This window comes from Argentina anserina, chromosome 6 (assembly GCF_933775445.1).
Source record: "Argentina anserina chromosome 6, drPotAnse1.1, whole genome shotgun sequence".
Taxonomy (NCBI): Eukaryota; Viridiplantae; Streptophyta; class Magnoliopsida; order Rosales; family Rosaceae; genus Argentina; species Argentina anserina.
In genome coordinates, this window is record NC_065877.1 from 27,005,830 (window position 1) to 27,031,284 (window position 25,455).

Below are 25,455 nucleotides of genomic sequence, written 5' to 3' on the forward strand. Positions count from 1 at the left end.
GACTTGAGAGACTTCGGGATTTGTCGAGAGTGATCTTGCCCAAGTGATTTTTTCTCTTCTTCTCAAGTCTAAAATCTCGCCATCTCCTTTCATGTTGAAGGGGGTATTTATAGTGTCAAGGTTTATATTTTGTAGAATATTTTAATGACACTAAATTAATAAATTTTTTTAATTGTATAATTAAATCAATATGTATTTTCCGATTAATTTAAAATTAATTATTCTCATAACTATATTAAACAGAAAATAATTAACTTAATTATAATTGTTAAGGAATTTATTAATTTAATCAAATGTCCGATTACCATTTCGAATCGTCAATGACATTCAATTTTTTCGATTTACGTCGGAATCACGTAGCTTCGATTACATCCATCCGTTTATGTGTTGACACGAGCTTTATTCAGATCCGCACTAACTTTGTTGACTTTTGGCTACGTGTGCAATTTTGTCGGGCTCTTGGTCGATTTAATTATTTAACGAAGATAATTTACTTCATTAAATTTCATGTGTCTACAGTTAGCATAGACCAAACTCGCAATCCTGCCATATGTGTCGCCGGAGACAACATCGTACTTGAACACGTGGCCCAAAAAGGAGTTGTTGATGCAGTCACCGGTGAAGGGGACATTGACCCTCGCGTCCGATTAGATACTGTCTATGTAGCACTGACACTTCAAAGACTGAAGTGTCGGAGTGTCCGACACTTCCCGACACGCCAACACGGTGTTGGAAAATGTTGACTTTTTTGACACGGCCCGACACGTTGACCGACACGCCACCTACTGTTTCCGACACGCCACATCAGCATTTTGAATTTTCTTTTCTTAAAAAAAAAAACCTAAGTCCTAAGCCTTAGCACTCAGTTTCCACCTCGCAACTTTCCTTTTGTTTTGCTTCAAAGCAGAGGACGACGCAAAAAAAACCTTATCTGTGATTCTGTGATGGGAATTGAAGTGGGTTTCTCTGGAAAATTGTCGCAGTATCGCACCGGGTCGGTGTCGCGGTGTCAGTATCGGTGCTACATAGGATATTGTCCACGTTGAACAGCGTGGCCGGATTGTAACTAAGGACGGCGGAGTCATTGGTGGACATTAGTTCTCCGATGTAGGTCAGATTGATGCCCGCCAAGGCGCCGACACGTAGTAAGAGCCCAAAGCTGCGCATGTTTCGCTAATAATGCACTCGGAGTTTGCGCTAAAACAGAGACGCAGCAGAGCAAATAAGACTAACCCAATTCGGAACTTCATCTGGGTCGTCGATCTGAAAGTCGAAATTACGAACTGGGTTATGTGTTTGGAGAAAGAAAGAGATTCGAGCGCGGACTGGTGAAGCTTATATGGATGCGTTGTCAACTTGTATGATGGAGTAGAAATTATTGGAGTAGCTGATTAAGGAATGTTTATTGGTCCCACATTGCGTCTTCTGGCTTGACCTCAAATTTGCCGTTTCTACTTCCACTACTAATTTTACCTTCTATTCACTTTATTAAACATCTACAATGCTAATTAAAATCGAGATTAACAAAGTCCTATATTAATGGCTCGTCTATTCTCTCTAGCCATTCTCCTCTTTTTTGTTGGGCTTTGGGGTGATGACGGAGGCGATTCTTGTGGTGGCAGTCTTGGCTGGCTTCCTATTCTAATGGAACTTGTGGGATTTTAGAAATTATTATCATGTACTTAATTGTTTTCTTTTGCTAAAAAAAGGGGAGCTACCACTCCAGATCTTAATGATCACTAATTTAATTGAAAATTTATTCAAGTCATCTACTTAATGTTGCCTCACTTCTTGCACCGGAAGATCAGCGCCAAAAAGAGTGGTGATCCTTTGATAGACGGCACCACCGCCGCCGACATCCAGATCTGCGCTCAAAACATAGGATTTAGCAACACATCTCCGCCTTGAAATCCAGTGCCAAACACAGCCACGACTGGCTGAAAATGAGCCAAAAAAGAGCATTAACCAAAGAAAGGGCAAAACCTCCCTGAGAATGGAAGGTGGCAAGAACCGCAATAGCCATCTCCGAACAGGGGAGGCAATGTAAATATGTAACGTGTCAACCACGGTAGAGAGAGCCTAGGGTTTCACATGTATTATTTGTTGTTTTTTTATATATTGGAAAATGGGTCTGATCAACCATTAACTAGAAAGTTTTAGTGAATAACTGGTCCCTCATGGAAATACTCCCCTTATAATTATACATCAAAAAAGGATGTCATAATCATAGCATGAAACAATAACTTACATGAACTGCCAAACTGGTAATCATTTGGCAACAAAAAAAAGGATCGAAACTTGGAAGAGGCTATCTTCATAAGTTAGAAAGTATAATTACTTTTTGTTCAACTTAAGATATTGGGTCTCACCATGTTTCAGATACTTGGGATTTGATCATATGACATATGTAGATTCTTCTGCATCACTACTAATGATGGTGGATGCTGTTGGAGTAAACAAGACAGGTTTCGGTGGAACTGTCAAGGAATGAACCGATCCTTCCAACATCTCTACAACTTTGCTCATTGATGGTCGATCAGTTGGAATGGTTTGAATGCACCCAAGACTAATTAGCATCATCTTCCTCACTGTTTCATTCTCCTCCTCTGGAATTGCCCTGAAAATGTTGTCGTCATTGTCAAGATCCAGATCTTTGTAGACATAATGCGGAAACATTTCACTTGTATGGGACACGTTAGAATGTAAATTCCGTCTTGCCCCAACCATTTCGAGAACCAGCATCCCGTAGCTGTAAACATCAGATTTGTGTGACACTCCGCCAAAGTTGCGACTAATTACTTCCGGTGCAATGTACCCTGCAGTTCCTCTTGTTCCCAACATTGACACAATACTCTCCCTAGTCTTGCACAGTTTGGCAAGACCAAAATCTGCTATCTTTGGACAGAAGTCTTTATCCAAAAGAATGTTTTGTGGCTTTATGTCGAAGTGCAAAATTCTTGTGTTACAACCGCGGTGCAAGTACTCCAGTCCTCGCGCAACTCCGACTGCAATTTCATATAATGTGTTCCATTCTAAGGGGCAACCTGACTTCAAAGATCCATGGTTATTTATGAACTTATCCAAGGATCCATTAGGCATGTATTCATATATCAGAGCTCTTTTGTTCCTCTGGTAACAGAATCCTGTAAGTGTGACTACATTGACATGGGAAGTTCGACCAATGCTAGCAACTTCATTAATAAATTCTTCCCCATCACCCTTTGATTCATTGAGGACTTTGACTGCCACTAGAAGGCCATCCGGCAGCTTTCCTTTGTAAACAGTACCATATCCTCCTTTACCAATTTGATCTTCAAATGAGTTGGTCATTTTCACCACATCTTGGTAACTATACCTCTTCGGGGCAATCGATCCATGATTCCTTATGAATGCATCGATATCCAACTCATTGCTTTGTTCCTTTTTGGGGAAGATCATTTTTTTCCTTGATATGTATATGATTCCTAAAATGATTAGGAAGGCCCCAGAGACTCCTAACCAAATGCCTATATTAAAAATTTATTAATTGCCTCTCATTAGATTTTTAGCAAAGAAAACAAAGTTTCAGAGAAATAACAAAAAAACATAAGTATATACACCATGCATATTTACTTACCAATGATCCTACCATGAGATCTCGAATCTGCAGGAGAAAAGATACAGTCGTAAGAGGCTTTCCAAAATGTAAAATTGTAAATTAAAAAAAAAAACTCTGTTTCACCATTGTAAAGGTGTTTCAGACCTCAACTATATAATTCAGTTGCTAAAACAATTGATTTAGGTTCATATAGCTATGGCCGAAACAGAATTATGTATGAAAATAAAATCAATGAAAGTGGATTACCATTTAACAATTTGTTTACTTTGTTCTAGGATGCATGGCAATTATTATAAGAGATTCTGCAAATTAATTTGAAATTCGTCCGTAGTGTATTTCCTCGTCTAATCAAAAACGAGAAGATGACAATTGTTATCATTTTAGCTTTATACAGTACGAGAGATTCTGCAAATTTTCTGGAAGCGTAGATTGATTTCTGTACCCTGGTTTTTAATCGCCTGATCAATGGAATATATAAGTTAATTAACTACAGAACAATATGTCAAGGATTTTAGAAATATACCTGATGAACTTGGAGCTGGTGATGGCATTGAAGAATTTCCAGAACATGTGGAGGGTGAAGATGAATACCGGCAAAAGCAAATGAATTGAGAACTAGTAGAGTTTTGCCCACAAACTCCTCCTGATGCAACGCAATCGTTGCAAAGGCCACCATCGTCATTTACCACATCCAATTCAAAACCACCATCTATGGCAGTCTGAATATCTGTATCATTTCCGTCCAGAGCCTCAGAAGCAGATTCAAATACCGGAACCGAAACCTCATTTTCACAGGCGTATGGATAAGGGACCGGTACAGTTGTGAGATTACTAGCCTTCGTCTGTGTGAGATAGGAAGCAGTTCCGGTATTGTTGCAGTCAAGCACATTACTTGCGTCTGCCATCATTGAAATATTGCATCCGTAGTAAATAGACACGTTCAGAAGCCCAGAAGAGTAAGAAAACAGAGAGAAGTTGAGGTTTGTGGGAACATAGCTGGAGGGACAGATAGTTCCCCAGTAATCTTCCCTAGAAACTTTCACAGTCGGAGTTGTTGTAGTATTATTATTGCTCATGTTAATTAACATAGAACTGCTATTACTCACGGGAGTCATGTCAAGAATTCTGAAGTTGATATTCCTCATGGTGATCAACGGGACATCATCTTGGCAAGTAACCTTGAACCCGGATTTTCCACAGTAATCGGGTCGGTTCGCTCCCCAAAAGGGGTAAGAGAGGTTGCTCTCGACACTCCCGCAGGTAATAGGTTTGCTGCAGTTGCCATATCCTGCTGTGACATTGGCACAGAGACTGAATGGAAGGTTGATTGAGAAAAATGAGATGATCAAAAGGAAAGGCTGAAAGGAGAACTGCATAATTTTCAGGAGAAGTTGAGGCGAAGAAGTTGAACTGTTGAAGTTAGGATGAATAGGGAAGCGAAGGCTAAACCAGGCATCAGCTACGTATAATTCTCGTCCATGTCTGCCATTTTAAAATGGCAAGTATTTGAGTGCAAATAACTTAGTGGCTTGACTTGAGATACAAGTCATATAACAGAGTTCAAAGGAAGCGACTTGATAGAAGTCATATTACTCATATAACAGAGTTCAAAGAACCAATAATGGGGTAGAATATGTGATTTGAACAGATTCTACTATATCTGCCAAGTTTTCTGCATTAGACTAGTCTTGAAAGTTTTCAATAAGGTAAACCACTTTTCTCCCAAATAGAACAGTGTGTTTTCAATCATATTCGCGTGATGAGAGCATTTCCAATGAGAACCATCTTGTTGAGAATTAGTTGATAACCAAAGAGATTCACCAATTCTTCGATCTTATATTCAAATCTTTTATATTAAACCCACCACTTTAAATTACACCTAAACCTATTTATTAGATTGATTTTTAATTAAAATAATATATTTCTTACTTAAATAATGGAACCTTATGTTGTAGATATTTACTAATTGTGTCTATTGTTTATACCTGTTGTCGAGAAAACAAAATATTACTCATTAGAAAAACTCCATTCAGGCGATGATAGAAGCAGTTGGAGTTCTGGAAGTTTCTGTTTGTGCAACCTGCAGTTTACAATTTTTCATATCGTGTAGCCTCAAGTACTCAACCAGTTTGATTGATCATGCAATCGAGAACTTAAGACTGTCATTGAGAATTGATCGGTTTAAAGAAACAGTGATGTAAATTATTCAGTTCTACTGTTAGCGAGGTCAGTTTGAGCTGTAGTTGATCATCGACATGGAATTTTTTGAAGGGATTTGATTGGTACACATGACTTCTACCTTTCAATTTCTTGTATATTTAAATGTTCTCATGGCCGGACCAATTTGAAATGAACACGTACTTAAAATTTGAAGAAGTCTTCAATCATAATAAAATTGGGAGAGCAAGAAAAAAAAAGGGGGAGAGAGAGACACGGTTCACACTCACAAATTCAATGATTCACGATCGGTTAGTATTTTTGTAGGTCCTCCGAGAACATGTCTGTAAGCTTTTCGGAGCAATTTTAATCTTTGAGTATAAAAGGCCAACGAATCATCAGTTAGTCGAAGCCTCGAAGGAGGAAAGTGACATATCAAAACATAGACAGTGATATCTTCATGATTGAAGGCATTGATCGACAAGAATGATCTGTATGTATAATCACTATATGATGTTCACTTATATCATCAATAATGAATTGTATGTAAAAATAAATAATTTTGCTTTATCATTGCACTTTGTGTGAAAGATGGTGAGAGTTCGGTTGACTATGCAGAGTGGATTCTAAGGCATCTCCACATCTGTCTCCCTTAGTCCCTTTCTTACTGATAAGATAGCGAACCCGAAAGATAGTGCCACATTTGGATCCAGAATCAAACACATACCATATATTAGCATAATTATATAGCTAGGAAAAAGCCATGCAAATTGAGTATGCATAAGACTAGCAAATCTTATGTAGCAAAAGTTGGAAACTCAGCACTGATTATTCTAGCTAGGTAGTAGCTTGAAGTTGCTAAAAACAAAACTGATTATGTAATCACATCACAGAGAGTAAACATGAGCTGGAAGACGAGGTTCAGCGACAGCTACAAGGGGGAATTTCTTGGGTGTTGAAAGCCCAAAAATCTCTTCCATGTTCAAATCCTCGTTCTTCATGCCATCAGGCAATCTCCACGTAAACCCATGTAACAGATTAGCTAGACTTGAGTGAATGACCTTGATGCCAAGACTGTAACCAGGACACATCCTCCTGCCTGAACCAAATGGCAAAAGCTCGAAGTCCTGGCCCTTGACATCAATATCCTTGCCAATGAACCTGTCAGGGCAAAACTCATCTGGATTTTCCCACAAATTAGGGTCTCTTCCTATTGTCCACACACTCAATAGGATTCTGGTTCCCTGAGGAATGTCGTAGCCAGCTACTTGGCAATCTTCACGGGATTCTCTAGGCACCAACATGGGTGCCACAGGGTGGAGCCTCATGGTTTCCTTTGCAATGGCATCAAGGAAGGGTAAGTTTGCAATGTCCTTCTCTTCAACCCATCTTTCTCTTCCGATCACCCTGTCTAGCTCCTCAGTTGCCTTCTTGAATATCTCCGGCTTCCTTAAGAGCTCCGAGATTGCCCACTCCACTGTCACGGCTGAGCTCTCTGTCCCTCCAGCAATTAGGTCCTAATAATGGAAACCGTCAACAAAACCATTATGCTAATAGTAAATACACGCACGTAGCAACATCGAAAGTAAGGAACTATAGAATTTCACTTAGGTCCTTTTAGTTTGTTATATACTTATATATAAGTAAGGTTTCGGATACATTTATCTGGCGTTAAACTCAACTGGCTGTACCCAAAAAAAAAATCAATCTGGGGTGAATGCTTTAAATTTGGAAATATTCGTATCCACCCCAAGTCCTAATTATTGGCCACACACATATTTCCATACCAAACATGACAATACAAAAGAATCAGGCCGGTAAGATATATAATAACAACATTATGTCACTAGAGTCACTAAAATAAAATAAAAAGATTATCTGAGTTGCATACAGAAATGAATCAAATGATCATACCTGAGTGAAGGCCTTGACTCCATCCCTCTCAAGCTTAACTTCAAGGTTGGGATCATCAGCTAGCTGCAAAAGCACATCCACCATATCTGTTGCAACAAAGTCCTTTGCCTTTTTCCTCTCATTATGTTCATCCAATACATGCTCCAAGAACCTATCCAGCTTCTTGCTCAAAGCCTTCATTCTCTTTATGTACCCCTGCAAGTCCAAGAAATTAAGCCAAGGAATTGAATCCCCAATATTCAACACTCCACTCAGCAAGAAGAGCTCGTCAAGCATTGTCTTGAACTCGTCAGGGCTCACAATCGAATCCTTGGACTCGTCGGTGTACTTCTTACCAAGCACCATTCGGCTTATAACATTTAGACTCAAGTCAGAAAGATTGTTTTTCAGCACGATGTTGGTGTTGGAGGACTTGTGTAGGCCTCTAAGTAATGCATGCATTTCTTCTTTCCTAATGTACTCATAGGACTCGAGCCGCTTGGCACTGAAAAGCTCCATTACACACATTTTACGTGCTTGGCGCCAATATGGGCCGTAAGGGGACCAAGTGATGTCCGAGTAGTTGTAGGTGGTGTGTTTGCCCGCTGCAATCTTTGGCCGCCCGGCGAAGGTGACATCATGGGTTTTAAGGAAGGCTTTGGCCATTTCCACCGATGACCCTACGACGACAGGAAAGGACCCGAATTTGAGCTGCATGATGGGCCCATGCTTTTGGGAGAGGGTATGGATGGAGCGGTGAGGGAGATTGCCTATGAGGTCGAGGTTTCCAATGATGGGCCAGGGTTTTGGACCGGGTGGCAACTTAAGCTTGCGGCGGCGGAGATGGAGGGAGAGGAGGAGTAGGGCTAGAGCTCCCAGCCAGGCTGCTGCATATGTTAACCAAGAAGTGGCTTCCATTGTTTGAGTGTGTGGATAAGAGCAAGTGCTTGAGATGTATGCTTGAAGTTGCGGGTGGGGGTGTTTATATAGTAGAGCTGAAGACTAGTACGTGAAACGGTGAAAGATTGTTCAGACGGGATAAAAAATAAAAACATAAAAAAAGAACTTCATCAAATCACTTGTCGCTTTTCGAATTTCGACTTTACAACTTAGATTCATACTTGTATGATGCTCATGATTCAATTGACGATCACGCCATCATTAAATAATACGTGATCACACGTACTGACTGTATATGATTCTTATGGAGTTGATCGAAATAATAATTTGTGTTCAAGGTGATAGATTAATGAAGTGAAATTTCTTGCCAATTAGATGTAGGACCTTGACTACAGTTGGTGTTTTGGTCTGTCTTGCGACTAAACTGCATGGAATAGTTGGATCGAAAAGAGAAAAGAAATCTGCATGCAAATCACCAAGCACCAACCCAATATTAATTTGTCGTTGGCTGCTACTTGGCTGGTGGCCGGGAAGTCCGTCACACCTTTGACCGTTGACTAGCTCAGAGAACCATTTTGAGTTTCTTCTCAATTTCCTGGAAATTTTAGGGTGAATCAAATGCAAAAGACAGTTGAATGATGGGTAATTCTAAGAAGACTTGCTTTACGGTCAATGCACTAGCTGATGGCTCCGAGTCTTTGTTTTATTGGCTAAAGAAAATACCAAGACTTAATCGTCCATCATCATCGAATTAAAAAAGAGTAAAAGACTTTAATCATTCATCTCTAATGCAGACTTCTGTATGAAGCATATATATGCGATATTTCGCACTTATGAAATATTATGTCATCTAATCTGGAATTTACGTACTCAAATCGATCGCTAACATATGTAATACTGTAATATTAGGTTGAGCTGAGGTTGTGTTGGATAAGCACCAAGCCTGTACATTTTTTCTGTTTCAAAATTCAGCTACCAATTACCAATGAAGAAAGCCATTTTTGAAATATCGACCAATTACCAATGAATTTTTGTTTTCGGTATTACCAATTTTAATAACAATTAGATCCTTGTAAAAACATAGATTAGAATGAAAAATACTATATTGATTGTGAGTTTCTATTCACCTACTTGTTAATTGTTATAGCTCTATTTTGTAGGTATACCATTCAGACTTTAGCTATAAAACCAAGTAATATTTTTAATTATGTTCAACTCAGTTACACGATCGATCTACATGAACTTCTAATATAGTAAAATTGAATAATGTTTGAAAGTACATATCTATGTTGGCATTTTTATACAAAGTGTGATGTGCATACAGTTCTTTAATTTGTTGTGTTTTTCTATCTTTAATTCTGATTTTATTGAATTAGAATTATCTTATACAATTAAGGTAACGTGCTTAAAAGAAGTTCTAATTTGATTAGGACTTACATGTGTCAAAAGGAAAGAAACCTAATTTGAATAGGTTTTTATGTTCTTAATTATCTAATTAAATTCATTTATTAATGCCAATTTTATTGATATTAATATTGGAATTAGATTTCTTATTCTACTATATTGGTGCGCAAGAAAAAAAGTCATGTTATGATTATGACATTGTTTCCTTATTTATCAGATCTTGATATTAATTTTATATTAACCTTATGGCAGGAAAAAATCAAACCGATAAAGGAACTTGTCAAAGATTGAAATTGATTTAATTGATATGTTTTCCTTTTTCTATGAGATATGCTTTAAGTGAGGGGGAGAAGTTTCTTCTCCTATAAATAGGTGTAGAACGCGAATCTGAAAACAAGCAAGAATGCAGACATGTATACAAATAAAGTGTGATTTATTGAATATCAAGCGCGGGATTACAATCTTTGTGAACTCCTCTGATTCTATCTCTGTATATGACTTGGCTCAAGGGTGAAGTGCACTTGATCTTGAGAATTTGAGTTTGATTTGGATTTGGATTTGATGAAGAACGAGCGATTTGGCCGCTTGATGATTCTTCGTGGACTTGAGTTTGGATTTGAATTTGGATTTGATGACGAACGAGCGATTTGGCCGCTTGATGATTCTTCGTGGACTTGAGTTTGGATTTGAATTTGGATTTGATGAAGAACGAGCGATTTGGCCGCTTGATGATTCTTCGTGGACTTAAGTTTGGATTTGGATTTGATGAAGAACGAGCGATTTGGCCGCTTGATGATTCTTCGTGGACTTGAGTTTCGATTTTGGATTTGATGAAGAACGAGCGATTTGGTAGCTTGATGATTCTTCGTGGATTTGAGAGACTTCGGGATTTCTCGAGAGTGATATTGCTCTCTTCTTCTACAATGTAAAAAATCCCCCCTCTCTTTAGGTTAGAAGGGGTATTTATAGTGTCAAGAATATTCTATTTTATAGAATATTTTAATGACACTAAAATAATAATATTTCTTTAGTTGTATAATTAAATCAATATGTATTTTCTAATTAATTTAAAATTAGTTATGAGAATAACTAAATTAAATGGATTCAAATAATTGATTTAATTATAACCGTAAAGAAATTTATTAATTTAATCAAATATCCGATTAGCATTTCGATCGTCAATGACATTCAATTTTCAATTAAAGTCGGAATCACGTAGCTTCGATTACGATCATCCGTTTATGTGCTGACGTGAATTTTATTCGGATCGTCCTGACTTTGTTGACTTTTGGGCCACGTGTTCAATTTTGTTGGGTTCTTAGTCGATTTAATCATTTAATGAAGATGATTTACTTCATTAAATTTCTTATGTCTACAAGTGCCCCCACTTCAAGTCGTGATGCAGACATGTCGTCGTCACGTGCCGAAAGCGCAGCTTGAAGTATGCACTTTGATTTGGAGAATTTGTGGAGCTAGCTTCCGGAGCTCTGCAAATTTTGTAGTAATCTTTCCTTATGACTTCCGAGATTTAGTTCGTCACAAAAGGAAATTACTGATTTTCTCGTCGATTTATTTGATTTGGTGTTGATTTGGCATAGTTTGAGCATTTATTGATGATAATTGACAATTCATCTCTAGCATTTATTGCTCAACAGTGTTGGATTTTTTTTCTCTGCCTGCATTAATGGGCTGCATTGATTGCTCAGCAGTGTTGGCATATTTTTTTTCTCTGCCTGCATTGAGAAGCCACATTGATTGTCTACTTGAGCATGCTTTTGCATTCTGCATGTTGAATAATGTCCCATAAAGTCCTATTTAATCCAATGTAATCATCAGTTCAACACAGTTCAATACACAGGAGTTTCCACCTGGTGCTTCAAGCTCATTTTCATAATCTTCATCCACAAACAACTCTGTTGGTCCTCATCCTCCCATGAGGCACCAAATTTTGACACCTTGAGACTCCTGTGAACTACACTGATCCTAGCAAGGGCTGCTTTCTTCAAGTCAGGTATGTAGAAGTTATCAACCGACTGGTCCTTCCCGTCGAGTGCCTCATATTTTACTTTTGCTATTTGATCATCCATGTCATCCTTGTGCAGCCTTTCGCTCTTTTCCCTTTGAAGATCTTGAAGTTGGGATTGATATTCAGCTAACTTTTTCAGGGACAGATCAGACTCATCAACAGCAGGAGTCTCACTAAGAGAAAGGTTCCCGACAATTTCTCCACAATTCTATCGAATCTGTGATTGTACAGCAGAAAACTCCATTACTCTCTCTTCTTTATGTTTCCACAACTGTTCCAGTGCTGGTGCTATAGTTGCAAGTTGTTCTTTTTTGTTCCAGGAGTCTTCTCTGGAACTCCAACGAAATTTGTTTTTTCCAAGAGCTGACTGGAGAGCAGAAAGCTCAAGTTTGCCGTTAGACAGTGCCTGAAGAAGCTGTGCCCTTGACTTTGAAGCCAGCTCGACCTTTCGCTTGTATACATCCAGACACTCTTGCTCTAATTTTAAAAGCATCCTGTCTCGTTGCTCATCACTCTCCCCAACTTCATCCCAAATTTCCTGAAGTGTTTTGCAGCAAAGAACCGCAGGTTGTTTCTCCAAGAGGGTTTTTTAGCATCTGTGACCATTTTTGTCAAGAGCTAAACTCGGATCGTCCTTGTAGCTGAGCAAAGGGCCTCCTGGGTTTTCAGATCTGTAAAGAGCTAAGAGAGAGGTGCGGTTTCAGCCGAGAGATAGAGGTGAGGTTTGATAATCAATTATTAATCAATGATTCATTGATTAATCAAGTGTGGTCATTCTTTCTTGTAATCAGTTTGGTTTTTTTTGTCAGACTTTGACATCTTTTTTTTTTGTTATTTGACTTTCACCTCTTCTTTTCTTTTTTGTAGAATTTTTACAACAATTCGAGCGCCGCGGTCAATCTAACCATTCGACTTCTTTCGAAACTTTCGAAACGCGTTGGTTTCTAACGAATTTGAAGAACGTAAACGACCTAATCGCTTGACTGCTCTCAATTCATAGATTTGACAGCACTCAATAAAAGCGTTTTAGGCTTTACGCATCACATTCAACATGGCGGCTTTCAGAGTTTGAAGAACGTAAACGACCTAATCGCTTGAATGCTCTCAATTCATAGACTTGACAGCACTCAAAAACAGCGTTTTAGGCTTTACGCATCACATTCGGCATGGCGGCTTTCAAAAGTTTCAAGGAAGGGATGGTTACTATCCTCGATGATGTTGCAGATGAGCAACATGATGACACCACCTTGACTGTATATCCCTCTCTTACTGGGCCATTTGCTTTTAAAACTCCATTTTATGGCAGCTCCACTCCCGTCTCGCAGTGAACTCACGCAGTGAACCGTCAAGTAGCCAGACGTTTAAGTTAGTTAATGAGGAGTTAAGTTCAGACGTTTTGATGCTGAAGTCTGCACACTGTGACGAAGATGCTCGCGCGATGTAATTTAAGCTTCTCAACGACTCTATATCCGACAACTATATGCGATGGGGTGCGTTTCGAACTACCGGCGGTTTTACTTATACAGAATGCTACTGGGAGTGGGTAGAAGATGTTTTAAGCCGAAACAAAGACCACATCAAGAAGACGGGCCTCTATGGAGCAGTGTTCGTGTCATTATTCAGCTATGATCGTTTTGCTCCCGTTGTGCGAGCCTTTTGTGAGTATTGGTGCCCTGTTACAAACACTCTGCACATATCGCAAGGTGAGATGTGTATATCCCTTTTGGACCTTGAGCATATTGGAGGCTTGCCTATCATTTGAAGGTTTTATGACGAAGTTGTTCCACCCATCGCCGAGTTTTCTGCAAAGAGTAAAGGAGGAGAACTTCTCATCCCCAAAAGCTGTCGTTATTTGTTTCTTGCTTACCATAGATTGTGCAAGAGGGAGCGTGGCAACATGAAGATAGCTACATGGATACGGTATTGGTACAAAGGCCAGATGAGATACAAGAGGCCTATTACCAAGAGTACACGGAATAAGAGGGACGCGCCCACTAATACTCACGATCCATAGGGCGCCATACCGGGGATTCTCCAGCGAACTCCGGAAGATCTTTCACCATTCGAGGATTTAAGCGTAGAAGAAGCAAACATGGAATCTGTTTACCTCTCTGCTTTTTATGTGTGTTGGCTTTGTTTATTCGTATTCCCGAAGAATGATCCAGATTTTATTCATCCGGGAGTTTTTAAGATCGCTCACAGGATGGCCCGAGGTTAACACTATTGTCTGGCGGTTCCCGTGTTGGCGAATATATATCAGGGTTTAAATGCCATATCCGTCTCGAGTGATCCAGGAAGCTGTCCAATTGTGCTTCCTTTTCATTACTTGTATGGGTGGTTGGGCGAGTATTTCAGCACCCATTTCTTCTCTCGACATCCAGAAAGCTTCAGGCCCTTAATGGTTCACATTTCAGGGGAATTGTCAGCAAGGCATTTCGAGGATGGACGGGCCCGTGCCTTGTTTACTGCTTGTGATAATGTTCGGGTGGAACAATTTGCCAAAATTCCAAGTGTGCAAAAACTTATCATTGACAACCACGAAGCCATTCCTTCAGAATCCACCTATCTCATTAGCCTTCGCTCCGGATTTGTATCCCTACGGCAATTCAGATATTTGGCGAGTAGTCGAACCATATAACCCTCAGCGATTCAGTCGGCAATTCAGATATGTTCAGGGTGTTCCCGGAGGTTCCCAAAGAGATAGTTGACCCTTGCCTTTGGCTCGGACATACTCAGTCTGGGATAGTTTGATGAAACTTGGCACAAAAGGTGAGGTAATTTTGCCTATGAAAAGTGACATCACCAAGTTTATGGTTACTCAGGACTACATTGAATGGTGGTCCAAAGTTCATCACCCTGTGTTGCAGAGGCCTATGAAGATAACCATTATAAATTTGCCACAACAAGAGCCTCCAAAATCTAAAGGAGATGACCGTGCGGCAACTCCTCTCCAAAGTTTGGTTTCCGCCGAAGCTTTACCTCAGTTTTGGAAGGAATCGGAGATTCAGCAGATTTCCACCCCAAGTCGAAGGAGAAGGTTGCTACATCCAGGATGCGTAGTAGAAGCAATAGTAGTACTCATAGTGACGTGCACTTCAAACGTCAAAAGAGGGATCATGCTGATCTTGGACCTATTTACTTCAATCCTAATGCCGACTTTGATCTTGGCAGTAATTTTCTTGGGGATGTTCTTGCTCCTTTGAAACTCGTGCCTGCGCATGTTGAGGTATTCACTTAAAACATTTTTTGTTGTATTTTCTTTTGTGCTTGTCCCCTTTAACTATGTATCATATTCAACGGTTCACTTATTGCCAATTTGATCTAATTTTGTTCCTCCCAGCTTGAAGATATCGGTTACTTTGATGAAGTGTGCTCAGGTGACGGCGTTCAATTTCCTTTTGAGGAGTGTGCAGCTAACATTTTCCCAGAAAAGGACGTACGTCGAAAGGAGAGTGAACCACAGCCACTTGACCGGAGAGGTACACGCGAATTTCATTTATATATTATTTTCCCGTATTTCTTTAATAATTTATGCTCATTTTCTCCCTCATATACACATGTTTGTCCATGACGGGAAGTACAAAACCTTCAGAAAATGCAATATTTCCTTAAGCTTCTGTGTGCGATATTGAGGTAGTGGATACAAGTCAATGGCTCCGCGATATCCGCATGCGAGCAGCTGCGGAAGTTTGTGCAAAGATAGAAGGCATGATAGCGACGTATTCTCTGAAGATGATTATTGCTTGGAGGAATGAGCTTGATATGTTGACGAATGAACTTAGCAAATATGAAGTCGACCCATCAACAATAAAAAACAAATTGGAGCAGTTGATGACAAGCGCTATCCTATATGACCGTGCAAGGCTAGCATGCGCTCACAAATGCGCCATGGGCACCAGCGCCCACAAATTGGCAGAGACAGAGTCTGAAATCACGACAGCCCAAGAAATTTGACAAAATAGTTTTGATCAGCGTCAGTCTATACTTGAGTCCCTTAAGAACTTCAAGAAAGAACAACAGAAGCTAGAGCAGACGTTGGACTCGCTGGATGCAGACTTATTTCTTCACAAAGCAAGACTTGCTGATCTAGAACAGAAGAAGTGCCAAATTCGAGAGATTCCAGAATGGACTGCAACAGAGATTGAAGAGGCAAAGAAGTTGCGAGCCCATTTTGAAGAACATCGTAGCAGCTTCAAGGGTTTGACCTGGATGTGATAGCTGACTTGAATGATCAGGACTTGCTCCTTTTTTTTTCTCTAATCATCTTGTAATCAATCAATTTTGAAATTCAACTTACTATCAGTGAAATAAGAATTTGTATGATTGGCAGACAAACCCTTATTTTTATTTTGATGTGACAGAACTTAAGATTGATATTCTCAAGCTGCCTGTGTATCTTTCTAAAGAAAGAATCAAGTCATCACGTAGTTCAAGGGTTTTTTTTGTGTGTCTTGTGCAGTTTAAGCTCATGCCGACTTGGAGCATTTTTTTTGTTTTTTTCTTCTTGTCTTATGCAGTTTAGGCTCGTGCAGACTCTGAGCATTCTTTGACGTTTTCAAGCATGGTACTTCTTCAAGAACTTGCCATTAATGAGACCGATCCTCAAATCGTCTTCCGCCACAATTTTGTAAGCTCCATTGGTGTAAACTTCTCTGACGACGTAAGGACCATCCCACTTTGACTTGAATTTGGAGCCAGATTTGTGCGTCATAATGATGGGTCTTCGAACAGCAAGAACTAAATCATCAACATGAAATGACCGTAGTCGAACACCTTTGTTGAAGGCGTGTGACATTCGAGCCTGATAGCATTCCAAGTGTTGTTGTGCATCAAGCCTCTTCTCGTCCAAAGCTTCTAACTCTTGAAGGCGCAACTTGACATATTCCTCATTTGTGAGACCTTCTTGCAAAGCGATTCTCAATGACGGGATTTCTTTCTCCAATGGTAACACGGCTTCGACACCATAGACGAGAGAATAAGGCGTAGCATTTGTAGCCGTCCGATACGTCGTTCTATAAGCCCATAGAGCTTCGCCCAATTTCTCGTGCCAATCCCTCTACTTCTTGCTGACAGTTTTCTTCAGAATGTTACAAAGCGTTTTATTGAATGCTTCTGCCAAACCATTTGCCGGAGCATTGTACATTGAAGAGAAGTGAAGCTTGAAGTGGAATTTTTTGCTTAACTTTTATGTCGCGGTATTCGAGAAGTACTTGGTGTTGTCTGTGACGAAGCACCGTGGTATACCATAGCATTGTATAATTCTTCCTGTAATGAAGTCCACAACATTTTCTTTCTTTATTTCTTTCAGCGGTATCACCTCTGCCCACTTTGAGAAGGAATCAGTGGCTGCCAGAATGCACATATGACCAGCCGATGATTTTCGGAGTGATGGGTCTGATTGTATCCATTCCCCAGACATCGAATGGGTGCGAAGCAATTGTCAGATGCAACGGCTCATGTGGCTGATGAATGAAGTTGGCAAGAAACTGACAAGCTTGGCATTTCTGTGCATACTCCATACAATTCTTGACCATGGTGGGCCAATAATACCCTAGTCGTCTTACTTGAAAATTTAACTTTGGTCCTGATTGATGTGCTCCACATACTCTAGAATGAACCTCTTCCATGGCTTTGACCGCTTCATCTTTTCCCAAGCATCGAAGAAGTACTCCGTCAAATGACCTCCGATATAAAGTTTCTTTGTAGTAGAGGAAGCGCGGTGCTCGCCGCTTGATGCTCCACCTTTCCTTCGAATCTTCGGGAAGCTGGTTGTGCTCAAGATAGTCGATAAAAGGATGCCTCCAATCTTCAACATCAATGGTGTAAACTGACACTACATGAGAACTGGCAAACTGGAGTAAAGGCTTTGTTGTCATGACCCACCTTTGGCAAATTGGGATGTCTAAAATTTTGTCTCCAGACAATGCCAAGGTCGCCGCCAAGTTTACCAATGCGCCTGCCATTTGATTTTCTTTCCGTGGCACATGTATGAGTGTAACTTTATCGAAGCCCTTCATGAGTTCTATGGCGAGTTGGAGATAAGGTACCAAATCTTCCTTCTTGACCTCGTAATTAGTGAGCAGTTGATCAATCACCAACTTCGAGTCTCCATACACTTTGAGACTTTGGATTTCATTTTCTAACGTTGTTTGCAATCCCCTGATCAACGCCTGGAACTCTGTGACATTGTTGGAGCACAGTTTCCCAAGAGTGAAAGAATAAGGCAATATCTGTTTTTGTAGAGAGACAAAGATAACACCAGCCCCTGCCCCGTCTGCCCTAGATGAGCCATCGAAAAACATCTTCCAAGTAGGGAGGACCTCTGCAAGGAGACTTCCTCGTCTGGGAATTCATCTGAGATTTCCCAATCCGCTGGAATAGGGTGGTCTGCTAGGAAGTCGGCCAACGCTTGTCCTTTCACTGCTTTCGCGGGCACATATACAATGTCGTATTGGTTCAATAGTAATGCCCACTTAGCCATGCGTCCGGTTAGAACTGATTTAGATAATATGAACTTAATTGGGTCGGCTCGCGCCACCAAGTGCATTGTGTAAGCTTGCATGTAATGTCTCAACTTTTGAATGGCGAAGATGAGTGCAAGACACATCTTTTCTATCGGCGGATAATTTAGCTTAGGTCCGGTGAGGGTCCGACTCAAGTAGTACAAGGCTTTCTCCTTTTTGGCTTCATTTTCTTAGGCAAGAAGGGCCCTAAGTGATCTCTCTTGAGCCGCGATGTAAAGGATAAGAGGCTTCCCGGCGATAGGTGCACCCAACACCGGAGGATTCGCCAGGTATTTCTTTATGCTCTCAAAGGCATTGCGACAAGCTTCATCCCATACAAATGGAACATCTTTCTTCATGAGTCGACTGAATGGTTGGCAACGACCCGTTAAGTTCGATATGAACCGTCTGATGAAGGCAAGTCATCATTGGAGACTTTTCAATTCGCGCAAATTTCTTGGCTCTGGCATTTCCTGGATGGCCTTAATTTTGAATTGGTCTACCTCGATGCCTCGGTGCTTCACGATGAATCCAAGAAACTTTCCAGAACTGACGCCGAAGGCACACTTCAAATGATTCATTTTTAACTGGTATTTGCATAACCTGTCGAACACTCTTCGTAGATCTTGCAGGTGATCACTTATTTTCTTTGTTTTGATAACCAAATCATCAACATAGCATTCTACATATTTGTGCAGCATGTCACCAAAATTTTTTTGCATAGCACGTTGGTACGTTGCACCGGCATTTTTTAACCCGAATGACATGACCTTATAGCAATAAATTCCTTTGGGAGTTCGAAATGCAGTGAGTTCCTCATCCTCCAAGGCCATCCTCATTCCTTTGGCATAACCTGATGATCCGTCCATGAATTAAAAAGCCTCATGCCCGGTTGTCGCATCTACCATGAGCTCTATGATTGGTAGAGGGAAATCATCTTTTGGACATGCCTCGTTTAAGTCACGAAAGTCTACACAAACGCGGATGTGTCCGTTCTTCTTCTTGACATGAACAATGTTTGCGATCCACTTGGGATATTGAACCTCTCTAATGAAGCCTGCGGTAATCAACTTATCAACTTCTACTTAGATTTGAGGAAAAAGTTCTGTTCGAAAGCGTCTTTGTGTTTGTTTGGTTGGTCGAGCCTCCGGTTTGACAGCAAGTCAATGAACTGCTACTTGTTCCCAAGTTAATCTCCTTAAGTTTGTCCATAGTGGCTTGCCCCCCGTCTTCAAGTTTTGGAGGAGCTTCGTCTACTTCAATTTAAAATCTTCATGATCGTCTTCCTCTACGGCATCTGCTTCTGCCACCGTGATATGATAAGAGGTTTGGAAAATTTCATCCTCATCACCATTACCAAGGTCGCTATCTCCTTTTTGGTCAGTGAATATGATAGTATGTTACTTCACTTTGAGTTGATCCGTTGAATCTACTTCCAACACACAATGTCTCTTCATGCGTGACGGGATAAGACTTCGGATTTCTTTGCTCTCCGCTCGACTACAAGTCGTTTTCCTCTTGCATATTTGTCATCCTCAGGTGCTTGGATCCTTTCCAATGCAGGCTTTGGCGGAATGAGGTTTGACTTTTTCTGATCTTTGTCTGAACTTGACATCCTTTTGAATACATAAGTCCGAGTGGTTGTATTACCGATGCGATTGAAGACTGAACCTCTACTTGCTATCATGTTCACATGGTTAAAAACTGGCACCCTTGTGATTGATCCTTCAATACGTTCAGATGTTGCTCTTCGGGAATTTGGACGAATGCGATCGAACGACGAAATGCGAGAGGTTGGCTGAACCTTTTGACTCTTCTCTTCAACTACCTCGACACTAATATGTTGCACGTTGGCTCACTCCGCCCTTCTTCTTCCTGAAATTCTTATTGGCTTGCTCGAAGTGAAACCGAGGCCAGCTTTAGAAGAATCAACGGTTTCCCCTTGCTCTCTTAACTTCTTTTGTGGCTCATCGAGCTCATGCGCCATCTTTGCTGCAGCTTGGTCGTCCTTTTTGCTTGATGAACCAAAGTTGTATCTGGCCTTTTCTAACAGCTTGTATGCATTAGGAACGAACCCTTCACTCGTTCTTTTCTCGGGTAGCAATCCATGTTCCGTCTTACCTTGAATTGGTTTGACAAACCCCTTTAGTGGCTTCTTTGTAGGATTTCGGTTGCTCACTTTTATCAATGGCAATGTTGATTCCTCTCTCAACAACTTCACATCATCCTTTTCTAATTTTCGTGGACACTCTTGTGACTTTGTCCCCAAAAATGGAGACTCCCCCTCCCTTTGTCTAGACTTCGGAACATAGCGAAGGACCGGAAAGGCATGGCTGGATTTTCTTTCCGCATACGATGTTTCTGCTTCAGATGAGAATTTTTGCGACACTTCACCATGAAGCTCAATGTCTTTTGATTTGACATCATTCTCCCTAACTCTAGTGGCTTTCCCCGTAGAGGGTACTCCGACCGGAAGGACTTCTTTCATTGACTTCTCATCTGTGTAGAATTTAGAATCTGCAAAGTATGATTCAGCTTCTGTGAATGGTTTGGTATCTCCTACCACGGTTTTCACACCTCCGCGATAGAACTTGAAGCATTAGTGTAAAGTGGATGACACGATGTCATTTTCATGCACCCATGGTCGTCCCAACAACAAGTTGTACGAGGTCTTCGCATCGATAACATGAACAAGGTGTTTGATTTTAGCTCTCTGATGTCCATGTCTAGTCGGATCATTCCTATTGCTCTTTGTCCTCCTTGGTTGAAACCTTAGATCATGAGACGACTCCTTGATAACTTATCAACATTGATGCCGAGTTGAGAAATGGCTGACTTGGGCATGATATTTACTGTTGATCCTCCGTCTATGAGCATGCGATTCAACTTCCGCTCTCGCATGTACCCTGTCACAAAAAGAGGCCAATTATGTGGCTTCGAGCCCAATTGGAGGTCATCGTCTGTAAAGTGAATGTTATCACAATATGCATCACACGCTCCGGGTGACAAGGGCAATCGGTTCACTCTTTGATTTGGAGGATGTTTGTTTGGACTTCTTGACCGGCTCGGCCTCTCCACTTGATCTTGCGGTTGTGGACTTGGATTTCTTCGTTAGGACGGTTTGGTTATTCTTGGAAGCCATCGCACAAACAGATTTGAAGATTTCTTCGGAGAAGGAGATGAGAGGCCAAAAATGTCCCACTGGGTGTGCCAATTTGTAGAACGTGAATTTGAAAACAAGCAAGAATGCAGACACGTGTATAAATAAAGTGTGATTTATTGAATATCAAGCCCGGGGTTACAATCTTTGTGAACTCCTCTGATTCTATCTCCGTATATGACTTGGCTCGAGGGTGACGTGCACTTGATCTTGAGAATTTGAGTTTGATTTGGATTTGGATTTGGATTTGATGAAGAACGAGAGATTTGGCCGCTTGATGATTCTTCGTGGACTTGAGTTTGGATTTGGATTTGATGAAGAACGAGCGATTTGGCCGCTTGACGATTCTTCGTGAACTTGAGTTTGGATTTGGATTTAGATTTGATGAAGAACGAGCGATTTGGACGCTTGATGATTCTTCGTGGACTTGAGTTTGGATTTGAATTTGATGAAGAACGAGCGATTTCGCCGCTTAACGATTCTTCGTGGACTTGAGTTTCGATTTGGATTTGATGAAGAACGAGCGATTTGGCCGCTTGACGATTCTTCGTGGACTTGAGTTTCGATTTGGATTTGATGAAAAACGAGCGATTTGGTAGCTTGATGATTTTTCGTGGATTTGGGAGTCTTCGGGATTTCTCGAGAGTGATATTGCTCTCTTCTTCTCCAATGTAAAAAAAGCCCCCCTCTTTTTAGGTTAGAAGGGGTATTTATAGTGTCAAGAATATTCTATTTTATAGAATATTTTAATGACACTAAAATAATAATATTTCTTTAATTTTATAATTAAATTAATATGTATTTTCTGATTAATTTAAAATTAGTTATGAGAATAACTAAATTCAAATAATTGATTTAATTATAACCGTAAAGAAATTTATTAATCAAATGTCCGATTACCATTTCGATCGTCAATGACATTCAATTTCCAATTAAAGTCGGAATCACGTAGCTTCGTTTACGATCATCTGTTTATGTGCTAACGCGAATTTTATTCGGATCTGTCCTGACTTTGTTGACTTTTGGGCCACGTGTGTAATTTTGTCGGGTTCTTAGTCGATTTAATCATTTAATGAAAAGGATTTACTTCAATAAATTTCTTGTGTCTATAATAGGCATTTGAGAAATTGTGAAGGTTAGAGATTTGGAGCATATAGAATAGGTTGTGATACCTTTCTGAATTTATTTTCATCTCCTATATCTCATACATGATGTAGTGTTCATTGTAATAGAGTTTCTCACAAGTTAGATTGTTATGCTAGTAAAGAGGTCTCGTTAGTACCTCTACTTGTGAAAGTTCTAATCTTAGTTACATTATTTATATTTGGTTGTGTGTTCAACCATAAGTATTGATTCTTATTTGCATTGTTGCACACTTGAAAATCAAATGATCTTTGTGGCCAATCAAAATATATGGTTTTGTTTGAAATATTCATTCATCTCATGTTCATATGTATGACTCATTGAGATAAGTGACTATCGAAATTGAAGAGAGACTTGATCGTATTTAGTATCAAGATTAAAGAGAATGTGTGTTTAGTCCTTCATACATTAGATCTAGTATGATTATATAGTTTAGATTCAGTATTGAGCAAGTTAGCGTGTAGTGCTAGTAAAAAAGTCGTGTTAGTACCTCTACTTGTGTATTCTATATCTCTATTGATCATTAGTGAATTTCATGTTGTGTGGACTACGTTAAAAGTCTCGCAGTGGTTTGTACCTTGAGAAAGGTTTTCATTGTCATTAACAAATCATGTGTTCGTGTGTGATTGTTTTAAATTATCTAATTAAGTTCATAACCACATTGTTCCATCTAGTATTTTCATTGTTCATTGATATTTAATTCTTAATATACACGATTGTATATTGAAACTAAAATTATTTAATAATACCAAACAATATTTAAATTAACTAAAAACTCTTCTTCCATATTTCTTATATAAATTAGGACATAAGCCTAATTCAAAAAATAAATTGACCAAAAAATGATTAAATTATTAATGGGAATTGTCCGAAATACCATTATTTTTTGGCACCTTGACTTCGAATAGGTCTTCGGCCTCGTTCTTGGCCCACTTATCATGTTCAGGAATCGGCGCACATTCATCATAGTTAGAAACTTTAGCTCCGTATCAAGGTCATAGCTGATATCGTCGAAGAACTGCTCGCTGCCTTTTCTTAACGAATAAGAGTTCTTAAGGTAGCCTCGTTATCCACACCTCTGGTCGGATGAATGGAGGACCGAGCGACCCACTGTGTCAGTCTCGCTTTTATTTAAAATGATTCCTTGTTAGGCTTTAAAGATCAAGTCAAGGGATAATTCCACTTATAGTTTTTGGCTTACAATAACGAACGAGTGAGGTATTATGAAATAATACTGAACACCATGAGGCGCGCCCCCGGGGTGTGGACGTATGCGGTTGTGTTTCATAGAATTAAAGAGAAAGAGCTTGTGTTTCAATGACGGGTAAGCGGTCAAGCTACCAGCACATGTCTAGTCCGATCGTTTTTTGCGAAAATTAACTAGCTATCACTCTCATTTCTAACAAATTTCTCTTTTTGTCTTCAGTATTTCTTGCAATTTTAATTTTTCCGACCAAAACTACATGCAATTTGAAAGTGAGCCAAAATATAAAATTGTTCTTAACGTAATGAGTTTTCACCAAAACATATTTTTTGAGAAATTTTTAAATTTCAAAACATATTCACCAAAAACCACAGTAGCAACTAGTTTCCCAATCTCAACAGTAGTAACTAGAATATAGCCGACAGTAGCAAGTATCTTCCAAATCGAAAATAGCAGGTGTCTTCCAAGTCAACAGTAGCAGCTGGCTAACTTCATAATCGACAGTAACATGTGGCTTTCAAGTCGATAGTAGCAACTAGTTTCATAGTCTACAGTTGCAAATAGCCTTCCAATCGACAATAGTAGATAGTTTCATAGTCGACAATAGCAGATAGGCTATTTGTCGACAATATCACATTTTAAATTGACAGTAGTAGTTAGTTTCATAATCGACAGTAGCATGTGGCATGTGGCATTTAAGTCAATAGTAGCTACTAGTTTCAAAGTCTACAGTAGCAAATAGTCTTCCAGTCAACCGTAGTAGCTAGTTTCATAGTATACAATAGCAGATATGCTATTTGTTGACAGCAACACCTTTCAAATTAACAGTAGCAGCTAATTCTTAGTCAACAGTAGCATATTTCAAGTGAGTAATAACAGCAACTTGGACTCATATAGATGTGACATGTGGTAGTGAAAATGAATATTGAATTCACTTAGAGACAATGAATATTCATTTTGGATCATGTTAGATGTGATAGGTCAAAAGAATGGTATAAAAGTATAGTATATATGAATGTGGCAACTTGTTATTATATTGTATTTATTTATAACTTTTGGTCCTAATTTGTTCTATTAAATTAGAGAGTGAGTTAAATTTGTTGTCTTATTAGTAGTTTGTTATTGAAACTGTAGTATATATGACTGATATTTAGATAATATGTATATTCGGAATTCGTTTGGTCTGGGTCATTTTTTTCGAAACTTCTTATGTCGGTTCTAATACCAAATTACCAATAGTTACCAAAGTGTCGGTATACCAATAGTAACTAGCCAACCAAGTGGAAGCCTTTTTACCTGTGTTACTGTGTATACGTATACTTGCTAGATATTAGGAGTTTTGATTGCGCATCTGCAGCGGCCAATGAGGCAGGAGAACATTGCATTATCGTACGAAGTACTTGGTTTTTGGCAATTGGGGCAACAAATTTTTGATCAAACGAACCCGAGGAGGAGATGGATCGATGA

The 25,455-nt window shown here is 39.7% G+C and overlaps 2 protein-coding genes across 2 annotated transcripts; both read right to left on the reverse strand.

The window, feature by feature from the left end:
* Positions 1-2,235: 2,235 nt before the first annotated feature.
* LOC126799460 (LEAF RUST 10 DISEASE-RESISTANCE LOCUS RECEPTOR-LIKE PROTEIN KINASE-like 2.5) lies at positions 2,236-5,011 on the reverse strand. The gene is made up of 3 exons (XM_050526665.1): positions 4,122-5,011; positions 3,617-3,643; positions 2,236-3,506 (listed from the first exon to the last, which is right to left on the reverse strand). The coding sequence occupies exons 1-3, from the start codon at positions 4,972-4,974 to the stop codon at positions 2,395-2,397; spliced, it is 1,992 nt and encodes a 663-aa protein (XP_050382622.1). The 5' UTR covers positions 4,975-5,011; the 3' UTR covers positions 2,236-2,394.
* A 1,304-nt stretch (positions 5,012-6,315) lies between these two features.
* LOC126798426 (trimethyltridecatetraene synthase-like) lies at positions 6,316-8,613 on the reverse strand. Its single transcript, XM_050525388.1, has 2 exons — positions 7,670-8,613; positions 6,316-7,272 (listed from the first exon to the last, which is right to left on the reverse strand). Exons 1-2 carry the CDS (start codon positions 8,564-8,566, stop codon positions 6,643-6,645), a joined length of 1,527 nt encoding a protein of 508 aa, XP_050381345.1. The 5' UTR covers positions 8,567-8,613; the 3' UTR covers positions 6,316-6,642.
* Between the last annotated feature and the right edge of the window lie 16,842 nt (positions 8,614-25,455).

What these genes read in the sequence shown, in the direction of transcription:
- LOC126799460 (XM_050526665.1), bottom strand. Translation starts at nt 4,974, where the DNA reads ATGCAGTTCTCCTTTCAGCCTTTCCTTTTGATCATCTCATTTTTCTCA. An exon ending in ACCAGCTCCAAGTTCATCAG is followed by an intron (nt 3,644 to 4,121) that starts GTATATTTCTAA and finishes TTTCTCCTGCAG; the next exon opens with ATTCGAGATCTCATGGTAGG. An exon ending in ATCTCATGGTAGGATCATTG is followed by an intron (nt 3,507 to 3,616) that starts GTAAGTAAATAT and finishes TTTTTAATATAG; the next exon opens with GCATTTGGTTAGGAGTCTCT.
- LOC126798426 (XM_050525388.1), bottom strand. Translation starts at nt 8,566, where the DNA reads ATGGAAGCCACTTCTTGGTTAACATATGCAGCAGCCTGGCTGGGAGCT. An exon ending in GAGTCAAGGCCTTCACTCAG is followed by an intron (nt 7,273 to 7,669) that starts GTATGATCATTT and finishes TTCCATTATTAG; the next exon opens with GACCTAATTGCTGGAGGGAC.